General features: G+C 39.8%; 1 protein-coding gene across 1 annotated transcript; it reads left to right on the plus strand.

The window, feature by feature from the left end:
- Nucleotides 1-4434: 4434 nt before the first annotated feature.
- HRG (histidine rich glycoprotein) lies at nt 4435-15241 on the plus strand (the record flags this gene model as incomplete). Its single annotated transcript, XM_084212275.1, has 8 exons — nt 4435-4626; nt 7537-7644; nt 8609-8696; nt 9205-9371; nt 11009-11125; nt 12625-12711; nt 13341-14203; nt 15148-15241. 8 exons carry the CDS (start codon nt 4435-4437, stop codon nt 15239-15241), a joined length of 1716 nt encoding a protein of 571 aa, XP_084068401.1.
- Between the last annotated feature and the right edge of the window lie 2013 nt (nt 15242-17254).

The following is a 17254-nucleotide window of genomic DNA, read 5'->3' on the forward strand; positions in this document are numbered from 1 at the left end:
AGGCAGTGTGAGCAAAGCAGCTGGGCAGTAGCACACCCTGTATCCCTCCAGCCACACCCTGAGCGCTCCTCACCTCCTCCCAGGACTCTGATCTGTTACATGCTGCTTGTCCTTGTCCTGCAGAAAATAGGCCAGTGACACAAAGAAGCCCTTCATCCAGTACTGGAGATGGAAGCAAACGGATTTGGGTAGACAATTCCCAATTCACTTCTCAATTTTGTTTTACCGTTTTTCAACACTTATTGATCTTATGATGTTATATCATCCATTAATAACTTATCTGGCCAATAAGTGGTCTAAAATGTGGTCTGATATTTGTTTGAGCAAACATTCCAATTTCACATGAACAACATTTTTTATTCAGGCACAGATAAATGATGGTCAATAACCTCCAGGTCTGTTGACATTTTTATCTGATACTTTCAAGCCTTTACCTCAGACTATAGTGAGGCACCATGAATGCAAAAGCAGGAACAGTAATATTCAAAGGAAACAGAATATTTTAAAAAGCAAGACCCAGACATCAAACTTCTTATGATGAGTTTTAAAAACAAGGTTTTTATAAAATAAACTAAGTATAAATTCTATTTATGTGACTTCAGAACCTACCTATTCACACACTTCATAGTTAAGCATTTTCTTCTGCATTTGAGGTGTAGAACTCCCTCTGACTCCATTCTTAACATCAAATTCTTAACCTCACCTTTTCCCCCAGCCTCTCAAGCCCTCTGCAAAAAGGTCAGTCTTTCAACATATCCTTACAGTCATCAATTTACAATTAGACTGCTTTTTCTGAAAAGCAATTTGCAGCCAAAGACACTGAGGACAAGACAAGGAATACTGACACCCTTTTTATTCCTTGCATTAGTCCTTGAGGCCTCCTAGTCAACAAGACTTCTGTAACCACATTGCCAACCTCCTCACTTGACAGTTTGTCTCCTCCAAATAGCTTTTGAACTTAAGGTCTCTTAGAATGAAATTTGATAGACAAGGTGATGAAACTTCTACAAGTTTGATAAAAAACTGGTGATTGGTAAAGAAAAATAAGCTACAGGCAGAGAGGGGAAGCTGGAGCTGGAGCTGCTGCTCTGAAAACCATAACCAAAGCAAATTTGTCTAACATTGCATTTGCATTGGGGACATCCTGTTTACACCCAGCAGATAAAAATAAGACATGTCATATTTACATATTTTTCTGTCCTACTTGGGGGCATTCCTGTTAAGTGCAGAGCCACCCCAAGAACTGCAAATCTTTTTTGTTTTTTGCATCAATACCAATAAGGCCTGAAGCTCTGGGGAATTTAAAACAAAGGAGAAGCCAGAATTCACCTCTAAGCCGCTAGAGCCACATGTGTCTGTATTAGCTGGGCTCTGGCTTGGGGGCAGGAACAGGAGTGGCTGCAGAGCAGCGCAGTATGAGATGGGAAAGGCTTTGCTGCCTGCACAGGTATGGACGAGCTGTGCCATGTGGTGACACCAGCCTGGGTGTGAAGCACTCCTGCAGAAGGCAGAGAACAGTCTGCTTATAGCAGCTGTGCTCCCAAGAAGCCAGGGATATCTGTAAATAATTACAGCTGTACTTTAGGAAAGGAGGAATTGGTTATTGCATGTCATCTCCTTTACGTGTCAGCTCTCCTATTCCTATCCCTCTAGTTTAAAGTTATATTTATTGCACATTTAATACACCGTTTTTCAAGAGGGGAAGATAAGCCTCTTTGATGTGTTCTCCCAGTGCTCTGGAGAGGTTTAGGATGGATTTTTATTACCATATCCTTAAAGTCTGAATGTGGATCACCTCTTACTGTTGCAAGTCAAGCCTTGGTAAAAGTCATAAATGGACACTATGCAAGAGAAATGCCATGTTTGGATAAATATTTCTATTCCTTCCAGCAATCTATTTACAGAGATTGCTTCATTAAAGCAACACACAAAACTTAAAAGTAATACATATAAAAACAAAATAAGTTTTTAAAAAGATATCAAACTGAAGGAGGAGTGATAAAAATACATTATTCTGACTTAAGTACAACCAATATTTAATGAACTGCTCTTACTGTGCCTGGAGTTCTTGTCAGTGCTTTAATAAAAGGGTCGAATCTTTCTCTTCCAAAGAAATCAAGGACAAAACTCTCTAGAGTGGAAACAATCTTACTTTACTTCTGCAGTCAATTTTGCAGGAATTGCACATTTTCCACTGTTTATTCATACTGTTTCAATTTCATACATAAAATATACATAAGCTATGGTAAAAAAATATAAATTATGAGTGTCACAATGAACAACCCCGAACAGAAGAGGAAAAAAAGAACAATCTGCAAACAACAGACAGCTGAGAGAATTATGTTATAAATCACCTAATCCAATGCTCTTCTTCAGTATCACTGCCCATTTGAAAAAATTAACAAGTATTGTAATAAATGAATTGGGGTGCAATTTAGAACACAGTAACAGCAGGAACTTTATTTTTAACTGATGCCGTGTATTTCAAAAGTCTTTGATTATTTACACAACATTTATTTCACTGTTTTTTTACCATCTTCTGGAAGAGATTCTGAGTAATTATAGTGAAATATTATAAAACCAAGCCAAAAGAAATGTCCTATTTCATCAGAACAGTTGTACATCCAGCCCAGTATCCATCTCTCCCAGTGGCAAAAGACAGTTGTGGTTAGAAGAAGCTTATGACCTGCCCCTCTCTGCAAAGCATTCCCCTTGTACTTTTCCAGCACCCAGAATCATTCCACCAGGGACTTTAAAGGGTTCTCTTCTGCTGAGTCCTTCTGGTGTCCAGGTCAGGACCTGCTGCCCATGAAGTTTTCTAAGCAATTTCTGCCCCCAGTGACAGTATCTGTATCCAGATCATTCTGTGGCAGCAAGTTCCACAAGTGGGGGGACTATTTGTAACCATTTTAAACTTACTCATAATGGTTTTGGCTGCCCCTGGTTCTAATATTGCAAGATACTCCATTTAGCTTATCTATTACCAGAGAACTGTTAAGTGTGTCCTGAACTAACTATGAATGAAATATACTGCTTCAGCTCAGTTCATTTTAAAACATGATTTCTTAGACAACAGACATGCTAAGAGGTGGAATTTTTAAAAATAAAAATTAATTAAATGAGGTAATTGTTAAGGATCATATTTACTGTATTTCTGAAGGTTTCTCAAAAAATAAGTTAAAAAAACCCTTCATGATCAAACATGTAAATCCAAGTCATAGAATCATAGAATGTTTTGAGTTGGAAGGGATCTTAAAGATCATCTAGCTTCCAGCCCCCAGGTCAATTATACAGCCAGCACCTTTTCTATGAGAAGCTAATCCAATCTTCACATCAACCTAGATTTGGAAAATTCCTCATCTGAGTCTGACCTTGTCATTTTGGACTCACTTTGCATTTTTGTATTTTCTTATTCATGGTTTGAATTTTGTATTCCATCTTCAGCCACTCCTTGACAAGCAATTACTGCCTTTTAAGAATGTCTTAAACTATCCTAAATAAAAGATTTTGAATACAATGAGAGAACATCTCATCCTTTCTGCTTTGGAGAGGATATTGGCATATCCTTGAAAGGTATAAATCTTGCTAGGTACTGCATTATTTTATTAAATACAAAAAGAAAAATTACCAGCAATTCTCTAAAGAAGTCCATGAAGACTACCACAACCAAAAAGCACACAAAACTGCTCAGGTTGAGAATGCAAAGGCAGCTTTATCTAACTTCTTGCCATACCTAGATTACACAGGTATTAGCCAGTCAGTCTCTTTCTGAGTACCAGACTGAAATGATGTAAAGCTGATAGAAATCAGCACTAAATTTTCTTTAGCTGGAGGAGTAGCAGGTACTCACATAGCAGCTACAGATCACCAGCCTGCAGTGCACCTTGAGCTATATCCCTTTTCCACATCTGAGTGAATTCCTTATTTCCCTTTCCCTAGTTGCCTGGTGGTTAAGGATCTGTAAAAACAGGGATATGGATATAGCCATAATTTGACCACAAATATTTCAGCATATTTTCAGTTCAACTGTTTTAATAGTAAACAGAAGACCAAGATTGTATAATACCTGCACACATAAACTGGACCTTACTGCCAGGCTCAGCCTTACACAGTTAGAGGTACGTTCTTTCCATGATAAAGTACCATTGCACAATGTCTGCCTAAAGAATCATAAACAGGCCCTTTGATGGGTAGTCCAGACAGTGTTAAAAAGCCTACTTTCCTCAAAATCTGATCAATCACTATATAATCATTTACTTGCTGTTTGCAAATGTTAATCCAGGGTCAAGGTAATGGCTGTCTGGCATGACACTTAAACTTATATAAAACCATGCCCTTTTAGCACTCATTTATGACTTTGGTGGGCTGATCTGATTTAAGAGCAGGCTGGCTTTATCAGGGCATGGGCACAAGTGACTGAACACTGCAAACAAAATGCTGCTTCTAGCTTCAGCTTTTTTTCTAACACTACTGCAGTGCTCTAATGCCCAAAATGAAATTACACCTGCAGACTGTAACACCATTGAAACAGATGCAGGAGTGGCCCTGGATTTGGTCAACAGACATCGCAGAGATGGTTATGTTTTTGGTTTGTTCCGTGTTGCTGATGCACATGAACTACATTTAGTAAGTATGAACTTAAAGGCTGATTTACACAAGACTGTGACTTTTAAATAATGAGCCAGGTAATTAAGAGCTTATGTTTATTGCTTTTACTAGAACAATGTTGATGTAATCCAATGAATCAGCTGTGATTTACGCCACCTCAGTATTCATTTGTGTATGATTTACTGCACGTAAACTTGATTTCAAACAATGCTGAATGGCCCCTATTCTCTTGGCCAGCAGGATGTTTGCATAAGAGATGGTCTGAATAGCTCTATACAACTCTGGAAATTAATCTGTTCTGTCTGCTGTCTGGTTTCAGATGTTATACTCAAAATTTATATTCAGAAGGTTTCTTTATTTCATGAATGTCTAACATTAATTAGATCGATGTATCCTGCAAGATTGGTATTTTGTTATTATCTTAATTTCAGCTGAATAAACTGGTGGAAAGGAAAAAAGGCAGAGGAGTCAAAGGAGTTGCTACTCTGCAAAACAGGGGAGGGACTAGATAGAGAATCCCTATCAGTCATTTTCTATTTCCTTCCTAGTTCCTTTTTTTTTTTTTTTCTAGAGAAGATACATAAGCCTTTCTCAATGACTGCTGAAATGCCAAAACAAATCAATAGCAGAAAAAGCAATAGAATAAAAATGTCTTTAACTAGTACATAAAAGAGACCAAGGACAGGCAGATTTACTAATTCACCTGGTAGCTTTCAGCTGCTTGATTATGAAACTGGTATCCAGGCACACATGCACCATCACAGAAATCTCAGTACAGCAACAGAAAAAACAGGCTAGTTTTTGATGGAGCTGCTTAGTAGTGCCTGTAAGGACAAGTACAGATTCAGAAAGGGACCCAAAGGCCAGGTTGTCACAGGTCTTCAGGTACACCTGCAAAAAAAACTGATGTTTTTTTTTGCTTTTCAAAGACAAGGATGCAGCAAGTTATACCATTGGGTTGTACACAGTAGCCAGGCAGTTAAAGCACTTCATCGAGGAAGGATCTCTTCTGCATTAAGAGATTTAAACCCTGAAGTTTCCTGTCAGAAGAATTCTGCTGCCATGCATCTATGTGTGTGCCACCCCTCTGAAGTGGGACCACCAGGCAGCAGGACATGCAAAATGCATCGGATAAAGGATAAAAAGCAAAGGTGTGACTAAAAAGAAAAATCTTAGTGTTTCTACATTTTGAGCAACTATTGACTATATGAAGTATAAACCATAACTTGGAATATGGACTAGTGCTGAGGATTCACATTTCTAGATGAATGCCATAAACACTAGACTACCACATTTATGTTTTTGCCTTGTACCCTTAATAAATTTTGCCATCTTTGCAGTCTAGGGCCACAGCTTCAGCTGTCACACAGTTTCTAGAAGAACAGAAAAGACACTTCTATCTATCTGATTGCTAAAGAATCCTCCCTGTAAGGTCTCTGTACGTTCTCAGACCCAAGCCATCAGAAATGATCTCCTGCACATTATTGTGCAAGGCTTTTTTTGGTTCCACTGCCAAGATAACATTAAGAATATGTATATATTAAAAAAAAAAAAAAGACCAAAACATTATTTTTGTTTCTCCATGCAATAGTGCGCAACAGGTTTTTCATATCAGCACCCTCCGAAACCTAAGCAGAGCAATTCCAGCCAAATCTCTACTGGGTTTACACAGGAGTTCTAGAAGCATACAATACTCAGGTATCCACAACAAAACAGTTCTGGACTTGTGCAGAACTGTAGTGGGCAAAATGCTTTTAAAACAACCAAGAAGACACCATATTTCCCCCAAAGAGCTATTGAGCAGATGAACAGAGGAATTTTCTGCTGCGTATTTGGATGTAGACACTTAATCCCTATTTTAAAATTAGAGACAATGCTAAGATATACAAATATTGCAAAACCAGTGTTTAACATGACATTGGTGGACTCTCACTAGTGAAAATATTACCCTAGACTGCAGCAATTCTTCAACAAGGTCTTATCTATACAGAAACACTGAAAAAGGAACCTGAAGGGATGGAACTTCATAATGCCCAAGGACACCTATTCACAGTGAAGGGCTTTGCATGTTTTTATCAAAATGACAAAATAAAACACATATGTGTTTATTCTGAATGTCCATACAAGGGCTGAATAAAATTTAAATAATCCAATCCAAAACGGTTTCTGTGGGCCGCAGAAAATTCTTAGTACTACATGTCATTACACTGCTGTCCAAATTCAAATTTTAATTCTCCTGATCGTATTTGCTCAGGAGACAGAACATACTAGAATAGTTTCAGAGTTAAGGATTCTGATTTGGATTATTAGAATTTTGTTGCATCACTCCCTGAATAAACTGAGCAGGAAGCAAAGTTCTGAAAGAGTCTCTGGTCACTAAGGTAATTTGAAATGGATGTAGATACATAATTGGCTGCCTAGACAACTGATGTCCTAATAGAACAGTACATTCTACAGGAAAATCAGAAATAGGGAATAGCAAACTTTTAACACTGGCATTTTCCCTATTTGATGAATGTCAGATTAACAACAGACACTTCTCACAGGTTATCAACAAAAGGATGAGAGGCAACAAGCTTAAGTTACAGGAAGGGAAATTCTGACTACATATAAGGCTAAAAATAATCATGGAGAAAGTTGTGAAGTACTAGAATGGCCCAGAAATGTTGTGGAATGTCTGTCTTGGTGATACACAGAATGCAGTCAAAACTTTGAAGTTTCAGCTTTGCCTTGAGCAAGTGGCTAGGCAAGATGACCTCCAAAGGTCCCTTCCAGCCTGAACCCTTTCTATGCTTGTCAGCTCTGAAAAACTTTAATAGAAAACTGGGGAAGCTTCATTAAATATTAAATATAGTGACCTCAAAAAAAGTTCATTTCCGATAAAACTTCTTGTCTACAAACTCTGTTTTACTTGCACTTCTCTTCCAGGGAAATTCAACGGTTCTCTACTTAACTTTGGACGTGCTGGAAACGGAATGCTCTGTCTTATCCAGAAGACACTGGGAGTCCTGTGAATACAGTCACACCTATCCAATGGCAAGCAATGGCATCTCCACCACCCCATACATCAATAATGCACTAACTTGATCTTCCTCTGAACTGCCCAGAAATTTGTGTCTCAGTGAACACTGGGCTTTAATATGGCTCATTCTTAACTAAAATCTATCTAATTCTAGAATGTTAAACATATGCTAAAGGCTTGGGAAAGGATTGAGTGTTCAAATAGGTATAACTTTATTCATCTTGCTGTCTCAAAGGAACTATACTCCACATTCCACTGCTTGTAGCAGAACTTATGTTTTAAGGGTAATTTGCTGACAACTAAAGGGCACTAGAAATTATTTTTAAGCATGTTCTTGGTATATGAGCCAGAAATAGCAGTGGTATATTTTGTCAGTTTTCTGTCATAACATTTGTGGTATGACAATGGGAAATATTGGTAGTGTCATTATATAAATGATATACAGCAATACTTGTCCTTTCTTTTGCACTCCAGCGATGAGAACTTGAGAACTCCCAGTCCAAAACTTTATTTAAATAGGAGTTGTGATACTTTGACAAAGGACAAAGCAGAAAGGCCAGGAGCAGAGAAGAGAAAGCAATTATTCTTTTTTTTTTTAATGGAGAAAAGGAATTGATGAAAAGTCCATCCACTTTTGACAAAGATTCGTGTAACCTGGCATTCTAAGTTTCCCTTCCATCTTGTCTTATCCTACTCTAAATAAGTATCAGGATGACTAAGAAAGCTGTTTCAGTTTTCCATTTTCTACTCAATAATGCAAACTGAGAATTAAAATAAAAGCACTTGTACAGAGAGATCCCATTTTATCTGAAGACAAATTTTGAGTGGTACCTGATCAAACATTCCATTAATGATCACATCTGTTATTCTGTGCAGAGGTACTGCACATTAAAAGGAGGTACAATTTCTATGATCACCTACATCCAATTAAATCCCGGGAAAATAACATCATAATCATGTATTTTTTTTTCCTCTCAGGACTTTGGCCAATGTAAGATTATCACGTATATAAACCATCTGCTGAAGAAACCTCAACTATATGGATTTAATTGTACATTAAGTCCAGGTAAAATAACCACTGCTGTAAGCCAATGCATACCTCAAACCAGCCCTTGTACCAAAGTCTGTACACTACCATTTTATGGAAACCATAACAGATCCATTCATCTGCTTGTAATTCATATTTTAGATAATTCAAATGGAATGTTAAGAATGAGTAATAGAATTAAGGTTACCCTACTGCTCTAAACCAGACTTTATTGATGTCAGCTGATATTACCATTCCAGTCCACCAAAATATGATAATGAACATCAGAACAAATGTAAACTTGGGAAGACTGCACATTTGGGGTGATAAGAACCTAAGGTGATTTATAAGAATACTCATTTTCACGGGTTTGGGTTTCTTTCACATTACAGAACAAACCCTTATTTGTAGAGCAAGGGACAGGTATTTCACTTCCAAGGAAATGCTGCATTTAAGTTTGTCATTATGAGTTCACATTAAAGGCATGGGCACACTCCCAAGAGTATTAACATCCACTGTAATATTAGTAAATTATTTGTTTCCACAGTTCCACCTGACTTAGTAGAGTGCAAAGATTGTCCTGTGAAACTTGAAGCCTTAGAAGTCACTGAGCAACATAAAGATATTGCTGCAAAGGCCCTGAGGAAATTCAACAGTGAAGGTAACCACACAAACAACTTTGCTGTGGATAAAGTTGAAAGAATTTTAAAGATGGTAAGTGGCATTTTCTTCTAGAATTACTTAGAAATGACACAATTTTGTGAGCAACTCCAAGACCATGGGATCAGAACTCAAACCCTTCTAGGATCAGATCTAAGTTGAAGGTCCTACTTTAGCAAAGACTTGTTATCAACTTTAATTTAGGTGTGTGAAAGCAAAAGGACTTCTCATTTGCTAAAGAACTATGGCAGTATGATGGCATTCAGAATTCAAGGCCTCCTTTGTATATATTTTAATTTTGACATACGTGACATACATGAGTTTATTTACTACTGAGCAGACTTCAAGACGGACAGTCACGTATTATTGCAGTCACGCTTTTGTCAGTTGCAGGCAGATAATTTTTACTCTTAAAATATTTATCACATGGGTACAACAAACAGTGGAACGTGCTCAGCATCATTTTGACTCTTGCTGCAGAGCAAAGCAACACTCTGAGGAAAGGAGGTGAATTTGTGCTGTAACTCTTGAAAAACTTCTGGGTCTGGTAAATATCTCCATATCTAAGTGAGGTCAACATGAAGACTTATCCTTTGGGTGATTTGAAGTATATTAATAACAAAATTTCTTGTTGGTAGATACCGGAGACTTTCACTTAAACAGCACAGGACCATTCTGCCAACACATGTGTCAGCCCAGGACACCTCTGTAATGAGGTCCCAAGGCTCCCACCATAATACATGTTGATCTTGGAAACTGCCTAAATGATAGCATGCCAAAGCCACCTCCCTGCAGCTTTTAATATCACTCAGAAACCTGACAGTGTCCCACACTGGAGCCCTGTGCACGTTGTATCCCTACTGCCATTTAGAAAGGGATTGTTTTCACATTGCCTGGGTTCTTGTGCTTCTCCCCAAACACTTTGTTTTCATGCTTCATCATCTTCAGCAACACTTTACATTGTACCACTGGATTTTAACACTCAGAAACTATGAATTACAATAAAAAAACATACCATAAAATATGTGTATGCACTTTCAACCAATTTAGTTTAAGTAGTGAAACTCGTATGCGCACACATGCTAAGGACACCTTCAACACAGACTTGATATAAAAGCACTGCTATAGCTGGAAATTAAAATGAAACACCTCTTTATGGATTTTAATAGGATCACAAAGGCTTTCTCCCATGTTCATATGGCATAAGGCCTTCTCCATAACTAAAGCCCTTGACAACAGAGAAAGCAACATTCTCACAGTCACTGGCAGAATTTCAGCTCAAATTAACATCAGCACTCTAATACTACGCACTCCCATCACTGGAAATGGGGGGTTGCCATCCAATAGATCTCTCTACTTTCACAGAAGCAGCAGTTCAGTTTAGGGAGAAGACTCTAAGGACACTACTTTCTAAAAACACAGGCTGTAAAAGTAACAGATTTTATAACACACGCATACTAAACAAAGAATTAAAGCAAGGGTTCCTGGAAGCTGTAAAGGTGTGAGATATAAATTATCTAACCTGTTTTCCTTGCTGAATATGTGTATGTGCATGAACATTTGAACAGGACAGGTAAGGAAAGCATGAGGTAGATGGGATTTTGACAATAAGATGATGTATGGTTGCTCTGAAAATTACAAGACTTTAAATACAAGTAGTTACCACTTTTTCTTTGACCTCTTGGTTTCAGACTGCCTCCCGTGAAGGTCACATTTTAGGATTCTCTATAAAGGAGACCAACTGTTCAAAATCTATGCAGGAAACAGATCAGGCACTGGAATGTGATTTTCTGCACGACTGGCATGCTGTAAGTAAAGTCTTAGAACAAGAACTGATATAAAGGGTGGTACCGGGAAGATTCTACCAATATATATTCAAGTGTTTATTATAAGCATGAGCCCAAACCCAAAATTAAAATCCAGCATGTGCAAGCCCAGATCCTAATTTTACAGCTGCTCCATTATCTTTTATAAGGAAACAGTCTGAACTCTCAAATCTTAATGTGACTGGAATCTGGCATGTTAGAGGCCTAGAGTTTTTCAGGTTGTATCTGGCTTTTGCATTCAAATTGTGGCCAATCCCTAGCAAATCATTCATGCTATGTCCATAAAAACTTTTACACCAATATGAGTCATAGATCCTGAAAAAAATATATATCTTATGTAATCCCAGTGAGCTCAGGGTCACTTTTTTCTCCACTGCAGAAAAATGGAGAGTGGAATAATTCAAGCTCATCTGTAGGAAATTACCAAAGTATTCTCTTCACCCCATTTTCCCATTACTATTATAGTCTACACCAAAGAAACAGCTAGGCAAGATCTCATAATTTCAGAATAAATTACTCCCCAGAAAGTAAATTGAAATAATGAAATAAAACATGGAAAAAATAAAATATGTAAAACTATTGGTTTATATGGTTTACATCCATTTTGGTTTGATGGTTTACATCCATCACCTTCTCTGTTTTTTTATACTCCAGAAGACTGGAAAATTAACTGGTAAGGGAGCCACAAGTTCACTAGAACAAGGCAGATGGCAATAGAGGGCCTGAATTCTGTTCTCAGTGCTGCCATCACTGCTGTTTGTGTGTAAAATGCCATTATCATTTGTAGTCACTGAGTACAATGGACTACTAATGGCCCAAAGTACACCCAATACAGAGAGCATACACAGAACCCATCACCTGAGTTCTGTGCTCTTTCACATGAGCAATTCCACACACAACAACTGGACAGCAGGAGAAAGTCATAGCAAACAGGATTGCTAAGGGAAGTAATACAAAAAAATTATAACAAATTGCTTTTTAAAAAATAAATGGAAGAAAGCTCTGCTTGAGCTTTATCTGAAGCAGCATAGCTACACTGTGCCAGATTTTGAGAGCTTTGAGCAGAATTACAGGATAGTCCAATCTGAACAGATGTTTGACAAGCAAAGATGGGAAAAAAAAAAGGAAGAAAAACCAGGCACCCAAGAGTACTCATTCTGGAGGCATTAGAGGCTGGCCAATTTCTTAAACATCAAAAGGGAAGTGAGATGCAGAGTAGTAGCCCCCTAGGTGCACATGGTGAAGTGCATCTAGAGTGCATCACAGTCAGGAACCCTCAAAACCAGCACTTATTTTAATCATTATTAATCACTAGCAAGCATTGGTTGGAAGGCTCAGGATCTGGCTAAGTTATGTAAAGATACTCAGGTGTCAAAGGAAGAGCCTAACTTGTAAAATGTTGAACATTCAGCAGTTTGTATTAATTCCGTCACAAGAACCCAGATGTGCATTGTGAGTCTTTTTCCTTGTCTTTTGCTTAGGACACTGGATTCTGCAAGGCAAGAACTATCACTGATGCAGATGAAGCTGATGGAACAGATATAAGCTGTGAAATCTACCATCCCTGGGTATGTACTCAGTTATGGAAACATCTCTGGCTGTATCCTCATGCAGGTTGCAGCAACCTTGCTTAGTCCAGACTGGCAGATGACTGTAACATTTATGCAAATCTTCTATTGCCTGGGTGTGATGCAGCCTGTCAGGACAGACTGACCTGCAAGTCCTAGGTCAGTCAAAGGATGAATCAGAATTGAGGTGTCCCAACCACTCCTTTCAAGTGTGTCTTCTTTCAGTTTAATCACTTGACTAAGTATCACTGAGTAGAAATTGGCAAAAAAGTTAAAGGAATTTTAGAAAGCAAGGGGAGGGGAGATGATCTTTATAATATCTGGTATTCCAGTTAATATCACAACAGCTACTCCAGTGTGGATTTGCTTTGTTTTGATCTATCACAAATACTTCTCAAATGGTTATATAATTTCAACATGGTGTAGTGTTTCCAGCAGATTTTCAGTAACTTGGCATTTTATTATCTATTCCTTCTCCTCCATCACAAAAAAACCCCCCATATTTTTCCTTAAAAATCATCAGAGCTACGAATGCAAACCTGCTAACTCTGACTTTTCTCTTTCTCATCAATTTCTTCTGCCCTATCAACACCTGATTAATACTTCTTCCCTGGTGTTTTTATAAACAGCACCATGGCTGCGGGCGAAGAGGGAAACATCCACACAGACATCCCCACTGTCATCATCATTTTGGTCACAGACATCGCCATAAGCATCACCACAGACATGAATGCCCCCCCCCTTCTCAGTCTAGACCTGAAGACCCTGAGCACAACCCTGAATCCAGCAAGGAAGATCAAGACAGCAACAAAGGACCTTCTTCTCCCCCTCCTCCGCATGATGAACCAGATCATGACCATCCTACTCCACCTCCTCATGGACCAGATCATGACCATCCTCCTCACCACCATGGACCACCCTGTCCCCCTCCTCATGGACCAGGTCACCACCACCCTCCTCACCACCATGGACCACCCTGTCCCCCTCCTCATGGACCAGATCATGACCATCCTCCTCACCACCATGGACCACCCTGTCCCCCTCCTCATGGATCAGATCATGACCATCCTCCTCACCACCATGGACCACCCTGTCCCCCTCCTCATGGACCAGATCACAACCATCCTCCTCACCACCATGGACCAGGTCACCACCATCCTCCTCACCGCCATGGACCACCCTGTCCCCCTCCTCATGGACCAGACCACGACCATCCTCCTCACCACCATGGACCACCCTGTCCCCCTCCTCATGGACCAGGTCACCACCACCCTCCTCACCACCATGGACCACCCTGTCCCCCTCCTCATGGACCAGGTCACCACCATCCTCCTCACCACCATGGACCACCCTGTCCCCCTCCTCATGGACCAGGTCACCACCACCCTCCTCACCACCATGGACCACCCTGTCCCCCTCCTCCAGGACACCCTCCTCATCACTGTCATCACTATAACAGACATCATCACAACAAGACAAGCATATCAGGAAAGTATTTTCCATGCCATGTAACAGGAGCTGTCTATCGCATCCCAGTTCTAAATCAGCAGGATTCTCTCACACCTCCCACTGCAAACTTTCCTGAACTATCCCAACACAACCTCTACTTTTCCAGCACTGACTCAAAACTAAAGGAGATGGCAGAATTTCCAGGCTTTCCAGATCACCCTATACAATCAAAGTCATGCCCTGGAAAACCCAAACTTGACCTTCCAAAAATTTTGCCTCTATTTCCTCATAGCTTTGTAACAGAAAATTCTCCTATATGACCACAGAGAAAATGCTTCTGGCTCAATAATTTCAGGGGCAACCACAGTCCTACAGTAAATGAAAACAGCAGATGGAGAAGTGGGAAAAGCATTCTGTTTCTAGTAAGGAGAATCACTGAAAATATTCATTAAGTATTTCAACCTGTGTCTCCATCATGGCTATCTCAAGCTCCACTGTAAATGAAAGGCTCAAAATTCCGAGTCCCTCAGATAATGTGAATGGGTAAAAATCTCCTCAGAAAACAATGTTCCTTCAGTTCTAACAAAAAGGAAAATTCTCTAATAGTGCAAATCACCACCTATAATCTTTCTTTTTTCATCATTCATAATTATAATGTATAATGAATCTGACCTAGAGGAAATTTGACTGCTTTCCATAAAAAACTAATCCATGACACTACATTCATGCTTTATACAGATTTATAGAAAATAAAAATGCAAGCATTTTTTTCTTGACAACGTTGCCCGTTTTGTTTTTTTGGGTTTTTTTTACTACACATAATTAGCTATTAGATATTAAACTAGAAATTATATTAAACTATGAAGCTATTTAGGTAATAAACATCCACAAAGCAAACTCTAGCATAAATTGACTAATGGTGTTTGGGTTAGCACTGTTATCTAGAAGGGGTCTAAGAACAGTTAATGACTTGCTGTCTCACTGCAGGGTGGCCTGCACAGGTGCTTCCATCGCTACAGCTGCTGGTGGTGATACACAGAAATATTGCAGTCAAGGACAGCCCTTCTCAAATAGTTCATAATTGCTCTCAGGGGAAGAGAAAAGCAGATGCATGTAATAACTCTTTCATGTAAATGTTTTCTTTATTGCTGAACCTTCCTCACTGGAAACTGAGTTGGGAGGAGCAGGAAGAAAGAATAGTGGTGCCTCTTTATACTCCAGCCCCCATCAAGGTCAAGTCCATTCAGACTGTCCGGGGACCAGCAAGCTGGTTCAGAACAGCCATGTCATCAGCAAGAACATGGGATTAATCTCAAAAAAGTTAGTAATTTGATCATCCAAATAGCTTTTTAATGGCATAAAGTGAAATGCAGTGCAAAGGCCACACTGAAGAAAAAGAAACAAAATGAGGACCCATTGTGACTGAGTGAAGATTGACTAATTTTTAAAAGTCTGTTATCATGTATGAACAAACTTATTTCTGGTTTAGTTTATCCACAATCTCTAAAGTGCATTTTCTTTAATCAAAACTTGTAGTAAGTGTGGTGAGTTTGTCCTGGCTGGGTGCCAGGTACCCACTAAAGCCGCTGTGTCACTGCCCTCCTCATCCAGACTGGGGAGAGAAAATATGACAGAAAGCTCACAGGTCAAGGCTAAGGATAGAGAGATCACTCACCAAATATCATCACAGGCAAAACTGGCTGGACTCAGGGAAATTGGCTTATTACTAATCAAACCAAAGTAAGAGAACGAGAAATGAAGTAAAATCTTTAAAACACCTTATTCCCAGGCTTAAATTTACTTCTGATTTTCTCTACCTTCTCCCTCAGCTGGTGCAGGGGGATGGGAATAGGAGTTGCAGTCAGCTTATCAAATGTTGCTTCTACCCCTCCTTTTTCCTCAGGATAAGGACTCCTTACACTCTTCCCTTGTTCCAGCCAGGGATCCCTGCCACTGGAGGCAGTCCTTCAGGAACTGCTCCAGTGTAGGTCCCTTCCATGATGTGCAGTCCTTTTGGAACAAACTGCTCCAGCATTGGTACCCTCACAAATCCTGCCAACAAACCTGCTCCAGCCCAGGCTTCCACAGGGTCATAGCCTCCACTGGGCATCCACCTGCTCTGGTGTGGGGTCCTCCATGAGCTGCAGGTGAATCCCTGCTCCACCACTGACCTCCAGGGGTTGTAGGGGCACAGCTGCCTCACCATGGTCAGCTCCATAGGCTGCAGGAAAATCTCTACTCCTCGCCCACAGCAGTTCCTCCCACACCTTCTTCACAGGCCATGGGGTTTGCATAGCTGTTTTTCTCACATATTCTCTCTCATCTCTCTCCTGTTCTTTCCCAGTTCCTTCTTTTTTTCCTTCACCACTGTGTCACCCCAGAGGCACCACCACCAGTACTGATGGACTCAGTCTTGGCCAGAACTGGATCTATCTTGGAACTCACTGGCATTGGCTCAGTCAAACATAGAAGAAGCTTCCAACAGCTTCTCACAGAAGCCATCCCTGTAATCCCCTGCTATCAAAACCTTGCCACACAAACCCAATACAGCAAGAAACAGCTGCAACACAGGAGCTGAGGCAATCCCAAGGTGTTCACAGACCCAAAGCAAAGTTATTAGGTGCCACACAGGGGAGACAAGCATCAGATGTTCTTAGCCATCTCTAATCCTGGCTCGACCAGACTCAGATGATAGTGTTTAATCCTTTATTCTTGGGTGTCACATATCTGTAACAATAACAAAGCACTACGATGGCTGACTAATCCATAAACCAGGCAGTCTCCACACGGCTGCAGAGTTGGACTTTCCAGCAGGACCATGAAGGACAAGGTTTATCAAGTGCTATTGAAGGGTTATGTGACATTCAACCATATGCACATGTCCAAAGAGTTTTCAAACACGTTCTGAGTACTATAGTTCTCAGAACTGTTGCAGCCTGAACACTAAACAGATCTATAAAATTTACAAGGTTGTTGCCAAAAACTTCATTGCCACTGTGACCTTCCTGGATGTTTTATTTAAGCCTTGTAAAATTCCTTCTCAGTAGCAGTTTAGGTGTTAAGAAGTCAGAAAGCTACAGCCACTTCTTTTTCT

The sequence above is a fragment of the Fringilla coelebs genome (genome assembly GCF_963513975.1).
Source record: "Fringilla coelebs genome assembly, chromosome: 10".
In the NCBI taxonomy this organism is placed as follows: domain Eukaryota; kingdom Metazoa; phylum Chordata; class Aves; order Passeriformes; family Fringillidae; genus Fringilla; species Fringilla coelebs.